This window comes from Muntiacus reevesi, chromosome 9 (assembly GCF_963930625.1).
Source record: "Muntiacus reevesi chromosome 9, mMunRee1.1, whole genome shotgun sequence".
Lineage (NCBI taxonomy): Eukaryota > Metazoa > Chordata > Mammalia > Artiodactyla > Cervidae > Muntiacus > Muntiacus reevesi.
The window spans coordinates 50,258,298-50,275,755 of record NC_089257.1 but is presented as its reverse complement, the minus strand read 5'-3'; the positions used below and the strand labels follow the sequence as shown (position 1 = coordinate 50,275,755).

The 17,458-nt window shown below is 41.1% G+C and overlaps 1 protein-coding gene across 1 annotated transcript; it reads left to right on the top strand.

Annotated features, from left to right (window-relative positions):
* Nucleotides 1–1,973: 1,973 nt before the first annotated feature.
* On the top strand, nt 1,974–16,939 carry LYVE1 (lymphatic vessel endothelial hyaluronan receptor 1). Its single transcript, XM_065943763.1, has 6 exons — nt 1,974–2,380; nt 5,994–6,165; nt 6,272–6,411; nt 12,399–12,722; nt 13,952–14,030; nt 14,579–16,939. The coding sequence occupies exons 1-6, from the start codon at nt 2,296–2,298 to the stop codon at nt 14,763–14,765; spliced, it is 987 nt and encodes a 328-aa protein (XP_065799835.1). The 5' UTR covers nt 1,974–2,295; the 3' UTR covers nt 14,766–16,939.
* The last annotated feature ends 519 nt before the right edge of the window (nt 16,940–17,458 follow it).

Here is a 17,458-nt window from a genome sequence, read left to right as displayed (position 1 = left end):
GCACCCCACTCCAGTGTTCTTGCCTGGAGAATCCCAGGGACAGGGGAGCCTGGTGGGCTGCTGTCTATGGGGTCGCACAGAGTCGGACACGACTGAAGCGACTTAGCAGCAGCAACAGCAGCAGCAGTATTTACAAAGAGATACAAGCCACGACTAAAAACTCCTTCAATTGTTAAGTTAGAAAACAACTTTTGGCATCCTAAGCTCACATCAGCAGAAAGCAGACTGAACAAGCTGTGCTACCCCCAGGAAGCCTTGGGGGAATTTGTAATTCCCACTACAAATGTGGCCAAGGAAGATTCTATCCAACAAAGGGCTACAGAGAACAGCAGACACGGGAAGTGGGCCTTTCTCCTAGGCAGCAGAATCAGGGTCTAAATGAAGGTAGGGAACTATGGTTGACAGAATTTCTGAAGCACCTCACCTCAAGACGTCTTCTACACCTCACTCCCTGGAACTTTTGAATGTGAGACATCATTCCTGTTATGTTGCATAGTGCAGTTGACCTTGAATAGGGAGATCCTTTCATAATTCTCTTTTCCTTTTCTGTCTTCCTTCCTTCTTCCTCTTTGTAATACTTTATCAAGTGCTTGAAGGCTAACTCTCTTTCAGATGTGATGCTAGCTTTAAGGATAATGATGAAGAGGACACAATTCCTGTTTTCCTGTCTCCCTGGCTCCATGGTGATAGAGTCATGTATGTTTCTGAGGTCCCTGTAGCCTAGGTCTTGTGCTCACCCAAGTAATGAAGTCTAAACTACAGCTATTTAAGGTGTATTAAGGTAAGTCCCCTGGTCTCTGGGCTTCTCAGGTGGCGCTAGTGGTAAAGAATCCACCAGCCAATGCAGGAGATGTAAGAGATACTGGTTGGAACCCTGGGTCAGGAAGATGCCCTGGAGGAGGCGTGGCAACCCACTCCAATATTCTTGCCTGGAAAATTCCATGGACAGAAGAACCTGGCAGGCTACAGTCCTTGGGGTTGCAATGAGCCCAACATGACTGAGTGAGCACAAACAAACCCTATTTACATAGAAGTGCTCTATGCCTCTGCAGAGCAGATTCTCCTTTCATGTTGGTATCTTCCACACCAATATCTAACTTCATGACCAATACCATTTGTAAAGGAAAGAACTAGTTACCCATATACTACTCCTGTGTTTTTTTGTTTTTTTTTGGGGGGGGGACCACACTTGAGTCACTTGGGATCTTAGTTCCCCAACCAAAGATCCAACCCTTATCCCCTGCATTGGAAGCATGGTATTTTAAACACTGGAACCACCAGGGAAGTCCTTATACACTGTTCCTGAAAATGACATTCCTTTTGGAGAAAACTAATAACCCTTTGCTCAAGGCATTACTCTCAAGCCAGAATTCCATAATTACCATGGGAGATAAACCACTGAAACTCTAGCTGGGAAAAGAGAGCATGCAGACTGCTAGTACACGTGCAGAAAAATCTCACACTCATCAAACAAGAAAGGGGAAGTCTGAGTTGAATTTTCACCTACCAGAATATGAGAAATTATTAAAGAGAAAGTTATATAAAGGCCCTCTGTGGTGATTGCTATTGTAAAGTATTACTGATTTTATAAATTGCCCCCCTAGTCATGTTTTATATGAATCTTCAATGTGTCTGATTTCTTTGAAGCAGGAATCACCTATAGTGGGGTAGAAATTTCAAATGATAAAGAAATCTCGAAAGGGAGCATGAGGATTCTGTTCTTGGTATTTAAATAGTCATTTGTTTTCATGACTCTTAGCCTCATTTCCCTACAGATCACAAGGATATGCAATTGGGAGATTAAAAAAAAACCCACTAATCGTAGGAGGAAAAGAAGTGCAATCCATGTTCAGTCCCCTTTAGAGACGGAGACATTCCTACGAGTATATAAATGAGCAGCTATGCAGACAGTAACAATGAACCAGATAGGAACTGAGCTGGGGGGGGACATGGGTGGTGGCAGGGGATATGAGAATGGGGGAAACCTCCAACAGTTCACCCTGTGCTCTCTGCCTTCCTCATTTGTGTGTTTTCTGAGTCAGCATTAGCTAAATTTTCCAGAAAGCCTTCCACAAAGTACAGCCTGGGCTTATAAGAACGTCACTCATTTCCCCCTAGTGACCTTGACAAGTCAGAAGCTTGAAAGCAGGAAAATCCGGATGTCTCGGTTATGAAGCAGAGCAGTGGGGGCTCCACATATTTCCAGAAGTCTCCAGCCACTGATGATTATTGTCTGCCTTTGATACTACCAGTGCTCATCTGACCAGCTTCTCTGGCTCTGAAGGTGCTGGCACAATGGCCAAGTTCTTCAGTCTGGGGTTGCTTCTTGCCTCCATCTGGACCACAAGGCACCTGGTCCAAGGCTCTCTCCACTCAGAAGGTACGTTTCTTACTAGATGCCAGCCTGAGGCAAGGAAAGATGCTGCATATTGTCCTAAGTCTACTAAGTTCTTGATTGAATTTCTGGGGTGGGGGTGGCCCTCAGTGTCAACAGAAGATCTCATTGGTAGGACGGTTCTGGCAGAAATGTTTTCACCATATTGTCAGCTTCACCAAAATGATTGTCACTTACCTTTATGTTATCTTGACTTTTATTTTTGGCTATGGGATATTTTTAATGAAAATATTTTGACACAATGAAGAGAGATCACTTGATTTAAAAAGTGCTTCATTGAAGGAGCAAAGAATGATTGTGAAAAATTTTAAGCAATCGTGAAGCCTGAGAAATGGTTAACTTTCACAGAATATTGGCCTGTTTTATGTCTTTGGAAGTGTCAATGTGATTGTTTTAATTTTAGTTTTACTACACTATCATGGGATGCATACATTTTTAATATGTAGTAAACAGCGAATTAACTGGAAAAAAAATGAAAAAAATACAGGTTTGAAAATTGGCTATCAGCTCCCTACCAAAGGAATGACTTAAATGATTTCTGGGCTTTTGAGATGCCTAACTGGTAACTTCACTCTGCACTGTAGTCAAAAAAAATGTGACCACAAATCACTCATTACAGCTCTGGGCAAATGAAAATATAAGCACTTTAAAAGGAAAATTATGTGTTCCTCTGTTGGGAGATGCCCTGAAGTATAAAATATGTTGGGAACAGACATCCAGACTTGATTTAGATATTGTTGCATTCCATTTTATAAAGGTTAGAGTTATAGGATTGATTTTTTTTTTTCAAATGCCAGAATATGTTACTTTCAAATAAGTTTGAAATAAGTTTGTTGAAAGTAACAAACTTATTTGACACACCCCTGGGGAGACTCTTCACTTTTCCCCAAAATACTGCCATTACTACTCAAACTATTATGGAAATTTTCATTTGACCCTGATTTATCATACTCTTTGGACCATCCTCAATAATGGCAACATTTTCCTAAGGAAATTAAAATTTTGTAAACAACTGAAAGTTATCCAGAGCCATGATTAGGGAGGAGGTGCTTGATGAAGATAAGTGGATGGGAATGGGCACTAGTATTTTTGAGGGCCTATTTTTATATATTGTATATATAGTATGTAAAATATATATAAAAGAAATATATGTATATATATTTCTTAAGAATACATTTTATAGATGAAGGAACTGGCTCAGTGAGGCCAAGCAACTTGCCTAATGTCATAAAAGCAGTAAATAATAAAGCTTGGGTCTGAATTCAGCTCTGTCTGATTCCTAGGTATATGCTCTTTCTATTACATTTGCAATTTTCTAAAAAAGCTTAAGGAAGGGGTTCCTGGAGGATCTCTTAAGGTTCCAGCTCCCTGTTTTTGTCCTTACATAGGAAAACATAAAATCTACAAATATTTGTCGACTGCGCACTTATAGACCCAGCCTCCACTAGGTACAAGTTATATATTTAAAAATTCTGACAAATATTCTGCAAAATATAACCATCCCCCTTTTACAGCTGAGAACACTAACTTCCCCAAGGTTAGACTGCCAACTAACAAGAGAAGAAATGGTCAAAGTTAGCTCTATTGCCCAGAATAGGTCTATCATTACTCATAACAATAATATTTAGAGCATCAAGACCACTTTACAGTGTAATTAACATGCCTTCTCTATAAGTATTCCCAAAGACGCTGCTATAAGCAAGCTTATGAGTTAAATGAGCCAAATTCCAGGACAAATGGTGTGTTGCAAGAGTTAAGTTCTAGCTCTGTGTGTATCTTCTCCCCATTGCACAGTGAGAAGCAGAACAGTGTCCTAGTTAAGAACTGAGGTTTTCGTATCAATCACGGCTGGATGTGTGCCTCTGAACTTCCACCTAGCTGCTCTATATCCTTGGGTTGGGAAAGTTGCTTATCTCCCTGAACCTCAATTTTCTGTTAGAAGAGTCAGGGTTTGGCACAGAGTGGCATCTACAGATGATAGAAGTTGGAATTAACATCGGGATTAGTAAATATCAATGTTGGTGTAGATATTAGCATTAGTGAACACAGTCATAAAAAACTGTTCTGTCACAAACACTCATAATGGGTGTTGGCTCTCTAGTCTCTCTTTTGGCAACAGTAGAGTCTGGAAACAAATAAGGTTATCCACAAATGCCATACATCATATTCATTTCCCTTCCCCCAGTCCCCTGCTCCACAGCAAGGTCTCCTGGAGTACTTAGAAAGGCTCTTTGCAAATTTGCAAGAAAAAACTTCCTTTAAACACCAACTTAGACAGTGGTCGAACATTTGACTAGGCATCCAATGCACAGATCTGTGTTTAAGCAATTACTCAGGAAATGCCCTTTCATGAACTTTCGAGGGTGAAGCCCAGTAGGAATAAAGTACCTGAATGCAATGCAACTTTGCAACTTCACACAGGTCTATAAATCCCAGAATCCAGAGAGGAGGGATCAACAGAACTCTCAGATTCATTCGATTTTGAGTAAGATATTATTCACATCTTAACTGTTCAACTGCCTCAGCTTCCCCAGGAAGATCAATTGTTAGCAAACTAAAACTAAAGTGCTTTGCAGATGACATAATGAAACTATGTTATTATTTATTGAGCACCTACTATGTGACAGGCACTGTACTAAGCACTTTTATTTGAACTAATTCATTTAACTTTCACCACCCTAAGCTGTGGGCTTCTCTTGTAGCTCAATTGGTAAAGAATCTGTCTGTAATCCAGGAGACGCCGGTTTGATTCCAGGATTAGGGAGATCCCCTGGAGAAGGAAATGGCAACCCACTCCAGCATTCTTGCCTGGAGAATCCCATGGACAGAGGAGCCTGGTGGGCTACAGTCAATGGAGTCGCAAGAGTCGAACACAACTTAGTGACTAAACCACCACCACCTTATACGGTAGATACTGTTGTTCTTTCAGTTTTCTAAATATGGAAACTGAGGCTCAAAGAGATGAAGTAACTAGCCTAAATTCACAGAGCTGACAAGCCATCTAGATTAGATTCAAAACCAGGTCTGACTCTAAAACTCCACTTCCTTTATTTAGTTTCTCTACCATGCAAGCTTTACTATCTGACTCCTCCAGGAACTTATGCATAAGCCTGCCCCCCAATGGTCAGAGACGGCCTGGGACTGAGAAAGTTCACATTCTCTTATAACAAGTACAGCATTTTTCAGCCCATCTCAGAAATAGTGCTGTCTCCAGCCCACACTAGTTGGGAGTATTGCTATTATGTTCATGCAGAGCCCTGGATTTCATCTTTCTCAGTGTCTCAGACCCTTCATTTTATAGACTCCAAAAAGGTTTGCAGCAGCTGCATGCCCTAGACTTGCCCTTGCCCAGTACCTAGTGGCCAAAGTCTCCATGTAATGAACAAGGCACCTAAACTCGGTGAGGGGGGATGGACTTGGACCCAGTGAGGGACACAGCATGGATCCAGGCGAGCACCTACCTGCCTTATCTGTGTCCTGTTGTTTCTGAACTTCAATCCCAGCTGCCGTGTTGACAGTGAGGCTCTACCCAGAAGGAGAGCCCGAGGGCTGAGACAAGGACAGCAGCCCACTGAGGGGCTTTGTGATTCCTTTGCAGAACTTATCGTCTCAGGACCATGCAGAATCATGGGGGTCACCCTTGTGACCAAAAAGACACAGCCGCTTCTGAATTTCACAGAAGCCCAGGAGGCCTGTAGGCTCATGGGACTCACTTTGGCCAGTCAAGACCAGGTTGAAGAAGCACGGAAATTTGGCTTTGAGACTTGCAGGTGAGAAACAGACTCACAAACACTGTGGGAGCTTTGGTGGCTCTGTGATCTTGTTCAGCAACAAGAGATCTGTGTATCCATTCAATTCATGTGTATTCTGTTACAGCTATGGATGGGTTAAAAATCAGTTCGTGGTCATCCCTCGAATTATCTCCAACCCCAAGTGTGGGAAGAGCGGGGTGGGCGTCGTGATTTGGAGAAGTTCACTCAGCAGTAGGCACAGGGCCTACTGTCACAACTCATCTGGTGAGTTAGATCTGTGGTCTCTCCATGTGGTATGTTTTGTCTGGATTTCAATAGCTCTATAACCAGGACATCTCTGGTAGCTCAGAGGTAAAGAATCTGCCTGCAAAGCAGGAGACGTGAGTTCGATCCCAAGGTCAGGAAGATCCCCTGGCAAAGGAAGTGGCAACTCACTCCAGTAATTTTTCCTGGGAAATCCCATGGACAGAGGAGCCTGGCAGGCTACAGTCCATGGGGTCACAAGAGTTGGACATGATTTAGCAACTAAACCACCACCATGACCAGTCTGAGAAGAGTAAGCCTGAGCATCAGCAGAAGCAATCTCAGTGATGGCCATTGAATCCTCCCAAGACTGAATCTTTACAAGGCTAGAGGTGGCAGTGTCCCCCTCCGAGGAAAAATTTAGGGGAAATATGACAGATTGGCAATATAGGGAGAGGGTACCCCTAGAGGCTCCATCCCCTCCTCTCATCGCATAAGATAAATAGGAAGAAGGGAGGGAAGCACCCATGGCCAAAGCAATATACTATTTATCTCACTAAACCTTGACAATGTCCATAGGAGGTATGCTTTATCATCCCTATTTTGCAAATGAAAAAGCTGAGGTTAGAGGATATAAGTACATTTGTCTAAGATTTCCTTACTATGAAGACTCACACACAGATCTCCTTCATTTATCCCACATTCCTTTACAGGAGTGGAAGTTCAAATGCTACATTAGATGATTTTAAGAATAAGACCCAATTTTCATTTTATGAAGGAAGGAATTGAAGCTAGAAAATAGAACTGATTTGCTCATGGTCATCCCTTTAACCTTGTTGGAAGATCTAGGCTGCCTTAGCCCAAGTGCTTTACCTAAGTAACTTCTCAGAAAGCTTTTGACTAAACACTTGTTCTCCTCTGTCTCATTTATTACTTTTCACACATATTCATAAATCTGACCTTCTAAAGGTCAGTGGCTCAGTGGTCATTCTCTAAGATCCAGGAGGTAAAATTCCACCAGCAATGTTCTGTTGCCCAAAGGCAGCAATTAGATCCAAGCGGTTCTATGAACTATGGGGCCTTGGCCTCAAAAAGTCTTGAGATTTTTCACTTCCCTTACTTCACAGATGAAATGACTATAGCTCAGAATGGAGGTTTGTCTTGTTCGAAGACTTACAGTGAGCTTCCAGCTATGTAAAGACTAAAACATAAGCTTTTTACCAACTTTCTTCACCATCCTCCTTTCCCCACCTCATCCACCTATCACTTTTGGCTGGGGAATTGGTGGTTTGTTTGCCTGCTTATATGACAGCCAATGCATGCCTGTCAGATGGCCTGGCTTTTCAAATGCCCGCCCTTCCTGACAGCTGGCAGCGTGACAAACAAACACCCAGTCCTCTGGACTAAACGAAAAGGAGTCCAGGGAGATGACTCAGGTTTGTGTGTTTCCTCGTGTTTCATTTAACCTGTACTTCCATTCTCTATGCTTCCTATATACTTAAAGTTAAGTATAGACGCTTGATTAGACACACGGTTACTAGTTTGGGCAAAAATACTTGATAGGTTAGATATTGTGTACTTTAGATCATATCCCAACAAAAGGCACTGAATGTCAGTATATCCCACTATTAACATGCTAACTTTGATCATCTGAATAAGATGGTGACTGCTGGACCTCCCTAATGAACTCAGATTTGTTTTCCCTTTGGCAGTGAGGAGGGAACCTCTAGTGTGATATTTTGGCACCATGCAAATACCCCCAATCATCTTTTACCTAATAGTTCAAGCAGACATTGATGATCCTTGCTGGAATCAGTTATATGCAGGACTACAAAATCTAAATACATTCTTCCTTCTTCATCTATTAGTTGGCATTCTTTGATAAAGAAGAATCTCTCTCACACACACATACACACACACACATCTTCTCCTTTCCCCTAGTACTATAATGCATATAGTACTAATACTATTATCACATAGATGAATAGCATTTTACTTAGTCTGTGTGTTCCATATGTTGTCATCAATTTTTCAGTTATTATTAGTTTATTCTTTTTGATGCTCAAATGGTCCCACATTTGGCAAGTGGAAACCCCTGCTACTTGACTTTTGTCATGCCATTAGTATTTGAGCAAGTCATTGCTTTCTGTCATAACAATATGTCACAGGCTCACTTTGTGCTTTCTTTATCCTAGACATGAAATCAGCCATTTATAACTATTTCTCCAAGAGACCTTTTTAATAGAGGAGGTTAATTAGAAACCAAGGTCTGCATTTAAGTTGTTCTAATTAATACTTTCATTTTCATTACTTCTCAGCCCTTTTTAGTGGGCAACTAGGAATATATATGTGTGTGTATACATATACATTGGCATCTTTTTTTCTCTTACATGGAAAATTATTGTTTTCAATAAATAAAATTAATATATTTTCTTACCCTATAATATTTTCAAAATTATAAAAACAACATTATTAAGATAATAAACCTACTGAATGGAATTTGCAGTTCATTTGTATTTCTTTTAGTCCTCACAAGGTATCTCTCTGAGAATGTACTGTCAGAGAATTATATATAAAAGTGACTTGAGAAAATTTGCTGCCCTTTTAAAATAAATTAGGTTCACTTGCTTCTGTTTGCCATCTTTGTGAGGATCAGAGTTACCCTAGCCCTCAGCTTGCCACTGACCTGGATTTATCTTACGCTTCTTTGTTTTTGTAACTTTCTTTTTTATTGCTGTCTTATAGGCTCTGAGGATCAGAGTAACCTGAAACCTGACTCCAAATGTTATCTTCTTATTGCTGTCTTTGTGAGCTTTGGGAATCAGACCAAAGTGCATTTAATGCTTGGCATGCACTGTGTGTTTCGTGCTGTTCCCTCTGCCACAACGCTTATCCTCTCATCACCTAGCTGACTTGCATTCTTTGTTCAAGTCTGAATAAAGACTTCCTTCTTCAGGAAGGCTTTCTGTACCCCTGATTCCTAATCTTTCCTCTTGGACACCAACCACACTGTGCTTAATAATGTATCAAAGAATTTGGCATATTCTAGAGAAATTATATTTACTGTTTGGAGGGAAGAAGACCCAGGTCCTATCACTTCCAGGTGAGACATACTGTGCCCTCAGCTGGTAAGGAACCAAATTGCTGTTGCTCCCTCACATGGTAGCCTTCTGGCCTAACCTTAATGAACAGGGAGGCAATGGAAACCAATTCTTACAGACCTTACAGATCATGTCATAGATTATGCTAGGCCCTGCACATTTACTGTCTCATCGCTCCGCGGTGAAATCACACAAGGGTCCCACCACTACTTTCCACGAGAAGTAACTTGTGCCTAAAGTGCGCTCTGCAATGTCAGCAGTCACTAAGGACAGAGCTAGGACTTAAATCTTGGGCCTTGGGTGACTTCCTTGGGTCACCTTTCCTGGTGATTTCCACGACAGTAACATACCAGGCCCAGGGTGGGTCCTTCACAAGAATATGTTTTCAAAGTTCCCCAGATGATTCTAACCTGCAGTCGGAGTTGAGAACCACTTCTCTAGCCGAGATCTCCAAGACGTAAGTTCTAGAATTCCAGATACTCTGGATTCTCCTAGTTCTGTGCAATTGCAATAACCTCTTTGTTGGCTCCTGAAAATTAAGTAAAAATGACCATGTTTACTCTGTCATCTCTATTTCATCCTCCACACACCTTCGCTGATGATCATGTCACTCCTCTGCTCCATAGCTTTGGGTGGCTTCCCATCTGAGAATCTAATGTAAACTATGAAGACTTTTTTCACATAAAACTGGGTGTAGATGAGAACTTCTATATATCAGTTGGAAAGTTTGCTGACTGCAGTTGAAAATTTCTTCTCCTACAGAACAAACTCCAAATTCTCTACCATGGTAATTTTAATACTCTGGCTCCTACCTATCTTCCCAGTCTCATCTCCTTGCAGTCTTTCATGCTCCCAACATAGACACGCCCTGCCCGCCAGCCACATTATGTGCCCTGTCATTTTCTGACATGCCTACACTTCCAAATTTCTGTAATCTTGGGTTTTGACTGACTGGGCTATCCTATTCCCTCTTGCATATTAGAGGAGCTGGAACTCTATCCTAACCATACTGGCCTTCTTATCATCAAACAGGCTGATATTATTCACTTTCTGGCCCTTGAACTTCCTGTTCTCTTTACTTAGAATGCTTTTGCCTGAGATCTTCAATGACTCACTACATTTATCATTCAGGTTCCAGCTTAAGTATCTCCTCCCCAAGGAGACTTACTCTTATCACCTTATCCAAAGTATCTGTTCCCATTCCTGCCTCTTCCAGTTTGATCCTGCTTAATTATCCTCTCAACAATTATCATCTTCTGAAATTTCTGGCTTATTTTGTGCTTTTTTATTATCTATATCCTTCTTTCCAATAACATATAAGCCCCTTATGAGCAAGCACTTTGTCTTATATGCACTATGTCCCTAGCACCTAGCACACAGTTGGAGCTCAATAAATATTTGTTGAATGAGCACATTAACCCTCCACATACTGTTCATACCATCTCATCTGTGAATCCCCAGTTATCTCCCCCTACTCTCATCAAAATACTTCTCTAGGAAACAGGAATCCCCTCGTATTTGATTCTGTATTCTCAGTTCCAAGCACAGTATATCATGTACAGTATGCTTTTCCCCTTGATATTTAAAAATGTTCATTTTTTGAAGGAAGAACTTAGCACATGCTCAAGAATGGAAAATGTAGCTAAAAATCCAGGGCAGCGTTAGTGGTATAGTGGTGAGCAGAGCTGCCTTCCAAAGTCCAGAGCAGAGGTCAAGGATGATGCCTATTTGAATAGAGGTCTTTTCAAAGTGAAAAGAATAGTATAAAACACTGACTGAATGCATGTGGGGTCAAAATGTTTTATCATATTCACCACAGACTTGGTTGGTAATTTTTACTTAATTTTAAAAAATAATAGAATAACTTTTCCTTTATGGCTAACATTCCAGCCAATGCTACCCACTCTCACAAATAACTAGGGATTTAAAAGAGATACAAATGCATGTTGGAATATATTGCATGTCTCTAACACTTATTGGCTACATGACTTTGGGCAAGGTATTCAATTTCTCTGAATTTCAGTTTCTCCTGTACAAATGAGGGTTTTATAAAATTGTAAATGAATTACCATGGTTGACTCAAGAGTAAGATATTCATCAAATGCTAGTTTCCTCTCTACCACATTCAACAGATTGGAGAGAAAACCAACATCCCTCCTCTGTCCCCCACCTCCTTTAAAAACTTTTTTTTTCCAATGAACACAGAACAATCTGGTTTTAGTAGATCTTTGTCCCGAAGTGGTGTCATGTATGTATGTTTGGCCTCCCCCATCTACTCCTTTCTTCATTTCACACTTCCTTCTTTCCTTTAATCATCAACTATTGAGCATGCACTATGTGCCAGGCATAGTGCACAGACCATGATGATCAAGACAGACAGGAGCCCTGTTCCAGGGAGCTCGTGGTCCAGTGGGGAGCAGTATAGTGAGAATCATGACAAAGGAAATACCAGGAGGTACAAGACTGCAAGTCTAGGGATCCAGACTGGCCTTCAAGTCTGTCTAAGAAAGAGACAGTCAGTTTGAGACCTGAAGGACAAGGAAAAGCTTAATAAAAAGGGGCTTCTTACAGGTGAACAAAGCATCCTGGTCAAAGACTTGAATATGAAAAAAAGCACATCAAGGAACTGAAGGAACTCCTTTATGGCAAGGGGAATGAGAGAAAGACTGATCAAGTGAGGCAGGCCATGTCAGCAGGTGCCAGGTCATGAACGACTTCATAGGCCGTGCAGTATAGTAAGGGGAGGATTCTAAAGAAGAAAGTGATATGATTACATTCACATTTTTTGTAAGACCATTCCAGTTACAGTATAAAGAGAATGGAGGAAAGTAAGATTGGAGGCAGACAGACCACTTAGGAGGCTATTTCAATACGTACTTCTTATTTTACTTTTCCGTCCCTGGACAGATACTTGGATTAACTCATGCCTTCCAGAAATAATCACCACTGATGATCCCTTATTCAACACTGAAACTGCAACATACACAACGAAAATGATGGTCACAACAAAAATGATAGTCAGTGACAGTACACACTCAGCATTGTCTACTGACGGTCCTGACTATGTTACAACGACTGGGGCTCCCCCTCCGGCGTCCACTTCTACTCCACGGAAAAGAAAATTAATTTGCATAACAGAAGCTTTTATGGAAACTAGCACCATAGCTACAGAAAGAGAATCAGATATTCAAAATAGACCAGCCTTCAAGAATGAAGCTGTTGGGTTTGGAGGTAAAAACTTTCTGTCTATATTGTGTGTGTGTGTGTGTGTGTATAATAGACAATACATAGAAACTAGCCTGTATCCAGATTGGGGACTCAGGACCTGACAAATGTTAATACAAATAAAAGCTTAATGCAAATTCAAATTTCATATAGTCATAGAACTTGAGGTCTCTAGAGAACCTTAATGATTAAACTAAAAATCATGAGTCTAAAGGGAATCCCTGGTGACTCAGCAATAGAGAATCTGCCTGCATTGCAGGAGATGCAAATTTGATTCCTGGGCCAGGAAGATCCCCTGGTGAAGGAAATGGTAACCCACTTCAGTGCTCTTGCCTGGAAAATTCCATGGACAGAGGAGCCTGAGGGGCTAAAGTCCATAGGGTCGCAAAGAGTCGGACACAACTTAGTGACTAAACCACCACCACCATGAGTCTAAAATAGATTCAATTTTCAGTAGCTTGGAATAAAATTCTAGTGACAATGGCAAAACACTTTTCTAGGAAGTATATATATCACCTAAGTCTTCATGGAATTGTATTGTATGAGATATCCAGATATCAATGATTTTGAGAAAAACAAATGGACTCCAAATATGGCGAAGTTTTAGGAGGGCCTTAACCAATTATTTTTCTTCTTATACATGTACAAGAATATGTAATAAAAATCTACATTTAAAGAAATAAAATAAGATAGCTTGACTTTTAAAATATAAAAACTTTTCAGAATAAATTACTATCTATTCATATGCAGACGGAGAAGGCAATGGCACCCCACTCCAGTGTTCTTGCCTGGAGAATCCCAGGGATGGGGTCGCAGAGTCAGACACGACTGAAGTGACTTAGCAGTACAGTAGCATTCATATGCAGAAGTTTTAAAAATATATCTAGACACCTTAAATGCCTATGACCAGTAAGTTGTTTTTCTATTTAAAACGAAGGGTCTTGCACTTAATTTGTTCCAAACTCATCGTCTTCAAGGCCACAGACAGGAAACGGATTCTGTCATATTGCAACTAACAGAGTAGAGAGTGTGAGAGGCAAGACCAAGGATTCTATAGAAGAAGGAAAGAAGTACATGTGAGCCTAATACCCTAAGTGGCCCCTGTGTGGTCACAGAGAAGGCTCTTCCCCTGCCTGTCTCTGGCCTCCATCAAGTGTAAGGGTGAGTTGTTAGAAGACCAGCCCACAGCGATGTCTGTGTGAAGGACCGACAGGCCCTGTCTCTGTCTCCCTCAGGTGTTCCCACAGCCCTGCTGGTTCTCGCGCTCCTCTTCTTTGCTGCCGCAGCTGGCCTCGCAGTTTGCAACGTCAAAAGGTGATGTTGTTGGTGCATGGTCAGTCTCCTCATTTTTGTCACATCTCTATCTTGTGTTTATCCAGAGGGTCGTTATTAGCATTTCCCTTTTCCAATGGAAAGGGCAGTCCTCTTACACTGTAAACGTTCTCCCTCACCTCACTGGTCCTCCCTACCACACAAACTTCCCTACTATTTCAGCATATGCATGTTATCCAGCTTGAAGATATAGATCAACAGCTGTCCCTTTGAATATCAAGAAATCAAAAGAAAAGATTGGCCATCTAGAAGGAAATGGATATGCTTTCTTTGATTTTCAATTCTTTGCTTTTGACAAGAGGGTTTTGAGACCAGGCAAAAGTTTGGCCTGTGAACCTACCATTCCATCTAAATGAATCCATTCAGGTCAGGATAGGTGAAGGTATTTGAGCATGCATGCATGTGTCAGCATCTCTCTGAAATAAAGGAACCCAGTGTACTTTGCCAGTATAGGTCTTTACAAAGTGTTATCTGTTGCTCTATGTGTTATATAGAAGTCTCTCATTTTAATTTTGTGTTTATGCCTACAGGTATGTGAAGGCATTCCCTTTTACAAATAAGAACCAGCAGAAGGAAATGATAGAAACTAAAGTAGTGAAAGAGGAGAAGGCCGATGATAGCAACCCTAATGAGGAATCAAAGAAAATGAATAAAAAACCAGAGGAGCCCAAGAGTCCACCCAAAACCACAGTGCGATGCCTGGAAGCTGAAGTTTAGACAAGCAAGAAGTGAGAGGACACACCTCAGGCTTATTTCCTTCCTGATACATATCCTGGTCCCAGATGGGGAGCCTAAAAGGACCAGAGAACCAAGCAAGCAAGTTTACCCTTGGTTCCTGACTAGAGTCAACTCAGGGCTACCTTTCAACTCTGGAGTACACCAAAGGGAGTATACCCTTTTTCTTACAGTCCTTTCTGGATCCTACCCTCCTACCTCCAAAGCTTCCTACAATCTTTCTAGCCTGGTTATGTCCTAATGATATCCCAGTGGGAGAAAGGAACTTGTGCAAAACACCAGGACCTGAACAGCTAAGCAGAACATGTTTGCCAAGTGGCCTTTATGCTGCCTGAGAATAGGTGAGTTGAGAGTCAAGAAACCATTGAGATCAAGGCTTTGTCTGTTGATTGACTCTACAGCCCAGATCCTTTCTTCAGCTCTGGAAGGGAAACACTTTTTACCACCTGGCATGTTCTTCTGAGCCAGGCAAGAGTGAAAGAAGGAAGGAAAAGTTTAGCAGCTAAAAGACATAGAGTCCCATGATGTGAGACCTAATCTCTGTAAAGCCAAAATAAATAGAGAAAGAACGAGGCTGGGGATGTGAGAGCATTTGTCAGTAGGGACTATAAATACAGACAGAGCAAATGTTCATCTCTGAATAATTTGAATTGAAATCACTTATCAGAAGCTACACACACTTACTTTTCTCTCTTGAGCTGCTGCTATTTTCTCTAGAAGAATATACTATTACAAGAACCTGCCTCCCCCAAAAAACCTCTTACAAATTTCGATTTTAATCCAAATTACAGAAATTATTAGTGAATAAAATTACTGTTAAAAAGCAGCAAAGTTTAATAAACATTTGCTGAATGCCTACTCTATGTCAGGTGCTGTGCAAGTTCTTACATCCCATAATTGAATCTTATTCATCAAAATTTTCATGTAGTAGAATATATGAAGATAATTTTTTCACTGTTAATATCCCAGCTTGTCTACTTCCAAAACCCAATTATTTTTTTCAGAGACTAACCTACTCATTATTTTCTCATTAATATGACAACCATTATAGCCTTAATTTATTATTAACATACCTAAAAAATACATCATTACCTCTATACGCTTTTTAGATGTCACTACCAAATGTATTGCTAGCTCTCCTTCCAGCAAAAGAAGCCTGGGAGGTGCAGAAATAATTGTGCTGAAAAAATAAAAGCATTTATAAAGTTTCTTTGCTCTCTTATTTACACTTATTACACTTATTTACTCTCTTATTTAACTTCCTTGCAATGAAGTAACCTGTTATCCGCAAAGAGTCGGACATGACTGAGCGACTGAACTGAACTGAACTGAACCTGTTGTTTCCAAAAGTAAACAACTTTGGTTGTTGAAATATATTGGCAAAGTCAATAGAACATGTCACCGTGTGGGACTTTACTTGCTTCAGATGGGCTTATTTTAAGTAGGTCAATTATACACATATAAATTAGTCCTTTACTTAGTATTCAGGTCCTACATTCCACTATGTTTCAGAGTTCACAGGAAACTGGGGATTCAGGACCTCTCATTTATCCTGCTTCTCTAACTCTCTCTCTACATGTATATATAGTCTTTCTTAGACTGCTAATATCCTCTTCCCCTCATTAGTAAGTGCACAATTCCATGATCCTTTCAGCTCAGAGGCCATAACCTCTTGGCATAGTCTTCTACGGTTGGCCCACAAAGTATTCTCTTAAAATGAGGTTTATTGCCAAGAATTAAACATCAAGAGATTTCATATTTATACTTCTGTTCCCTCGAAAACAAGCAAGATCTGGAACTAGAGAATGCTTACTGCCTCATAGTTTCTATAGCTGCTGATCCTGAGCTGTGGCTGCCCCCTTAAGTGGACGATGCTCTCTGCACCTCACCACAGTCCTCACCACTCCCGACTGCACCCTCACACCAAAGTAAAGGTGCCATTTCCTATGAGTCTTATACTACTGTTGCCTTTTGTTTTTCACACCCAGTCCATTTCATTCATTGACCATATGCCTGGCTGGCCCTGAGGTCTATGAATTTAAAACCCTGGTTTGTCAGTCCTTCAGCTTAATCATGGAGAAGGACATGGCAACCCACTCCAGTATTCCTGCCTGCGAAATCCCTTGGACAGAGGAACCTGGCGGGCTGTAGTCCATGGGAACATGAAGAGTCGGACACAACTTAGTGAATAAACAACAATAACAACAAAGTTTAATCAGCCTCAACAAGTTCACAAGAAGTGAAGAAGAAAAGGGGGAAAAAGCCTCAGGGGGGGTCTTCCATCTGTGGGGTTTAGCTGGAAAAGAATCAGCTCATCTACACCAGGTCTTCCATCCATGAGTACCTACCGCACTTGCTGTTTTAGTTGCTAAGTCATGTCCAACTCTTTGCAATCTCATGGACTGTAGCCCACCAGGATCCCCTGTCCATGGGATTTCCCAAGCAACAATACTAGAGTGGGTTGCCATTTCCTTCTCCAGTGTCAGGAAGCATTTAACAAGAGGCTTCCTGTGTGCTGTTTTGGATCTGTCAGGAACCTTCTGGCCCTTATTGATTCCTGAATATTCAGGAATTAAGAGAGGCACGCCTTTCCCAGGGCTGAGGAATCCAGGCATTTCTCATTACAGTGACAAGTACGCTCTTCCTTTTTATGAGCCAGATGGTAAAAGGTGATT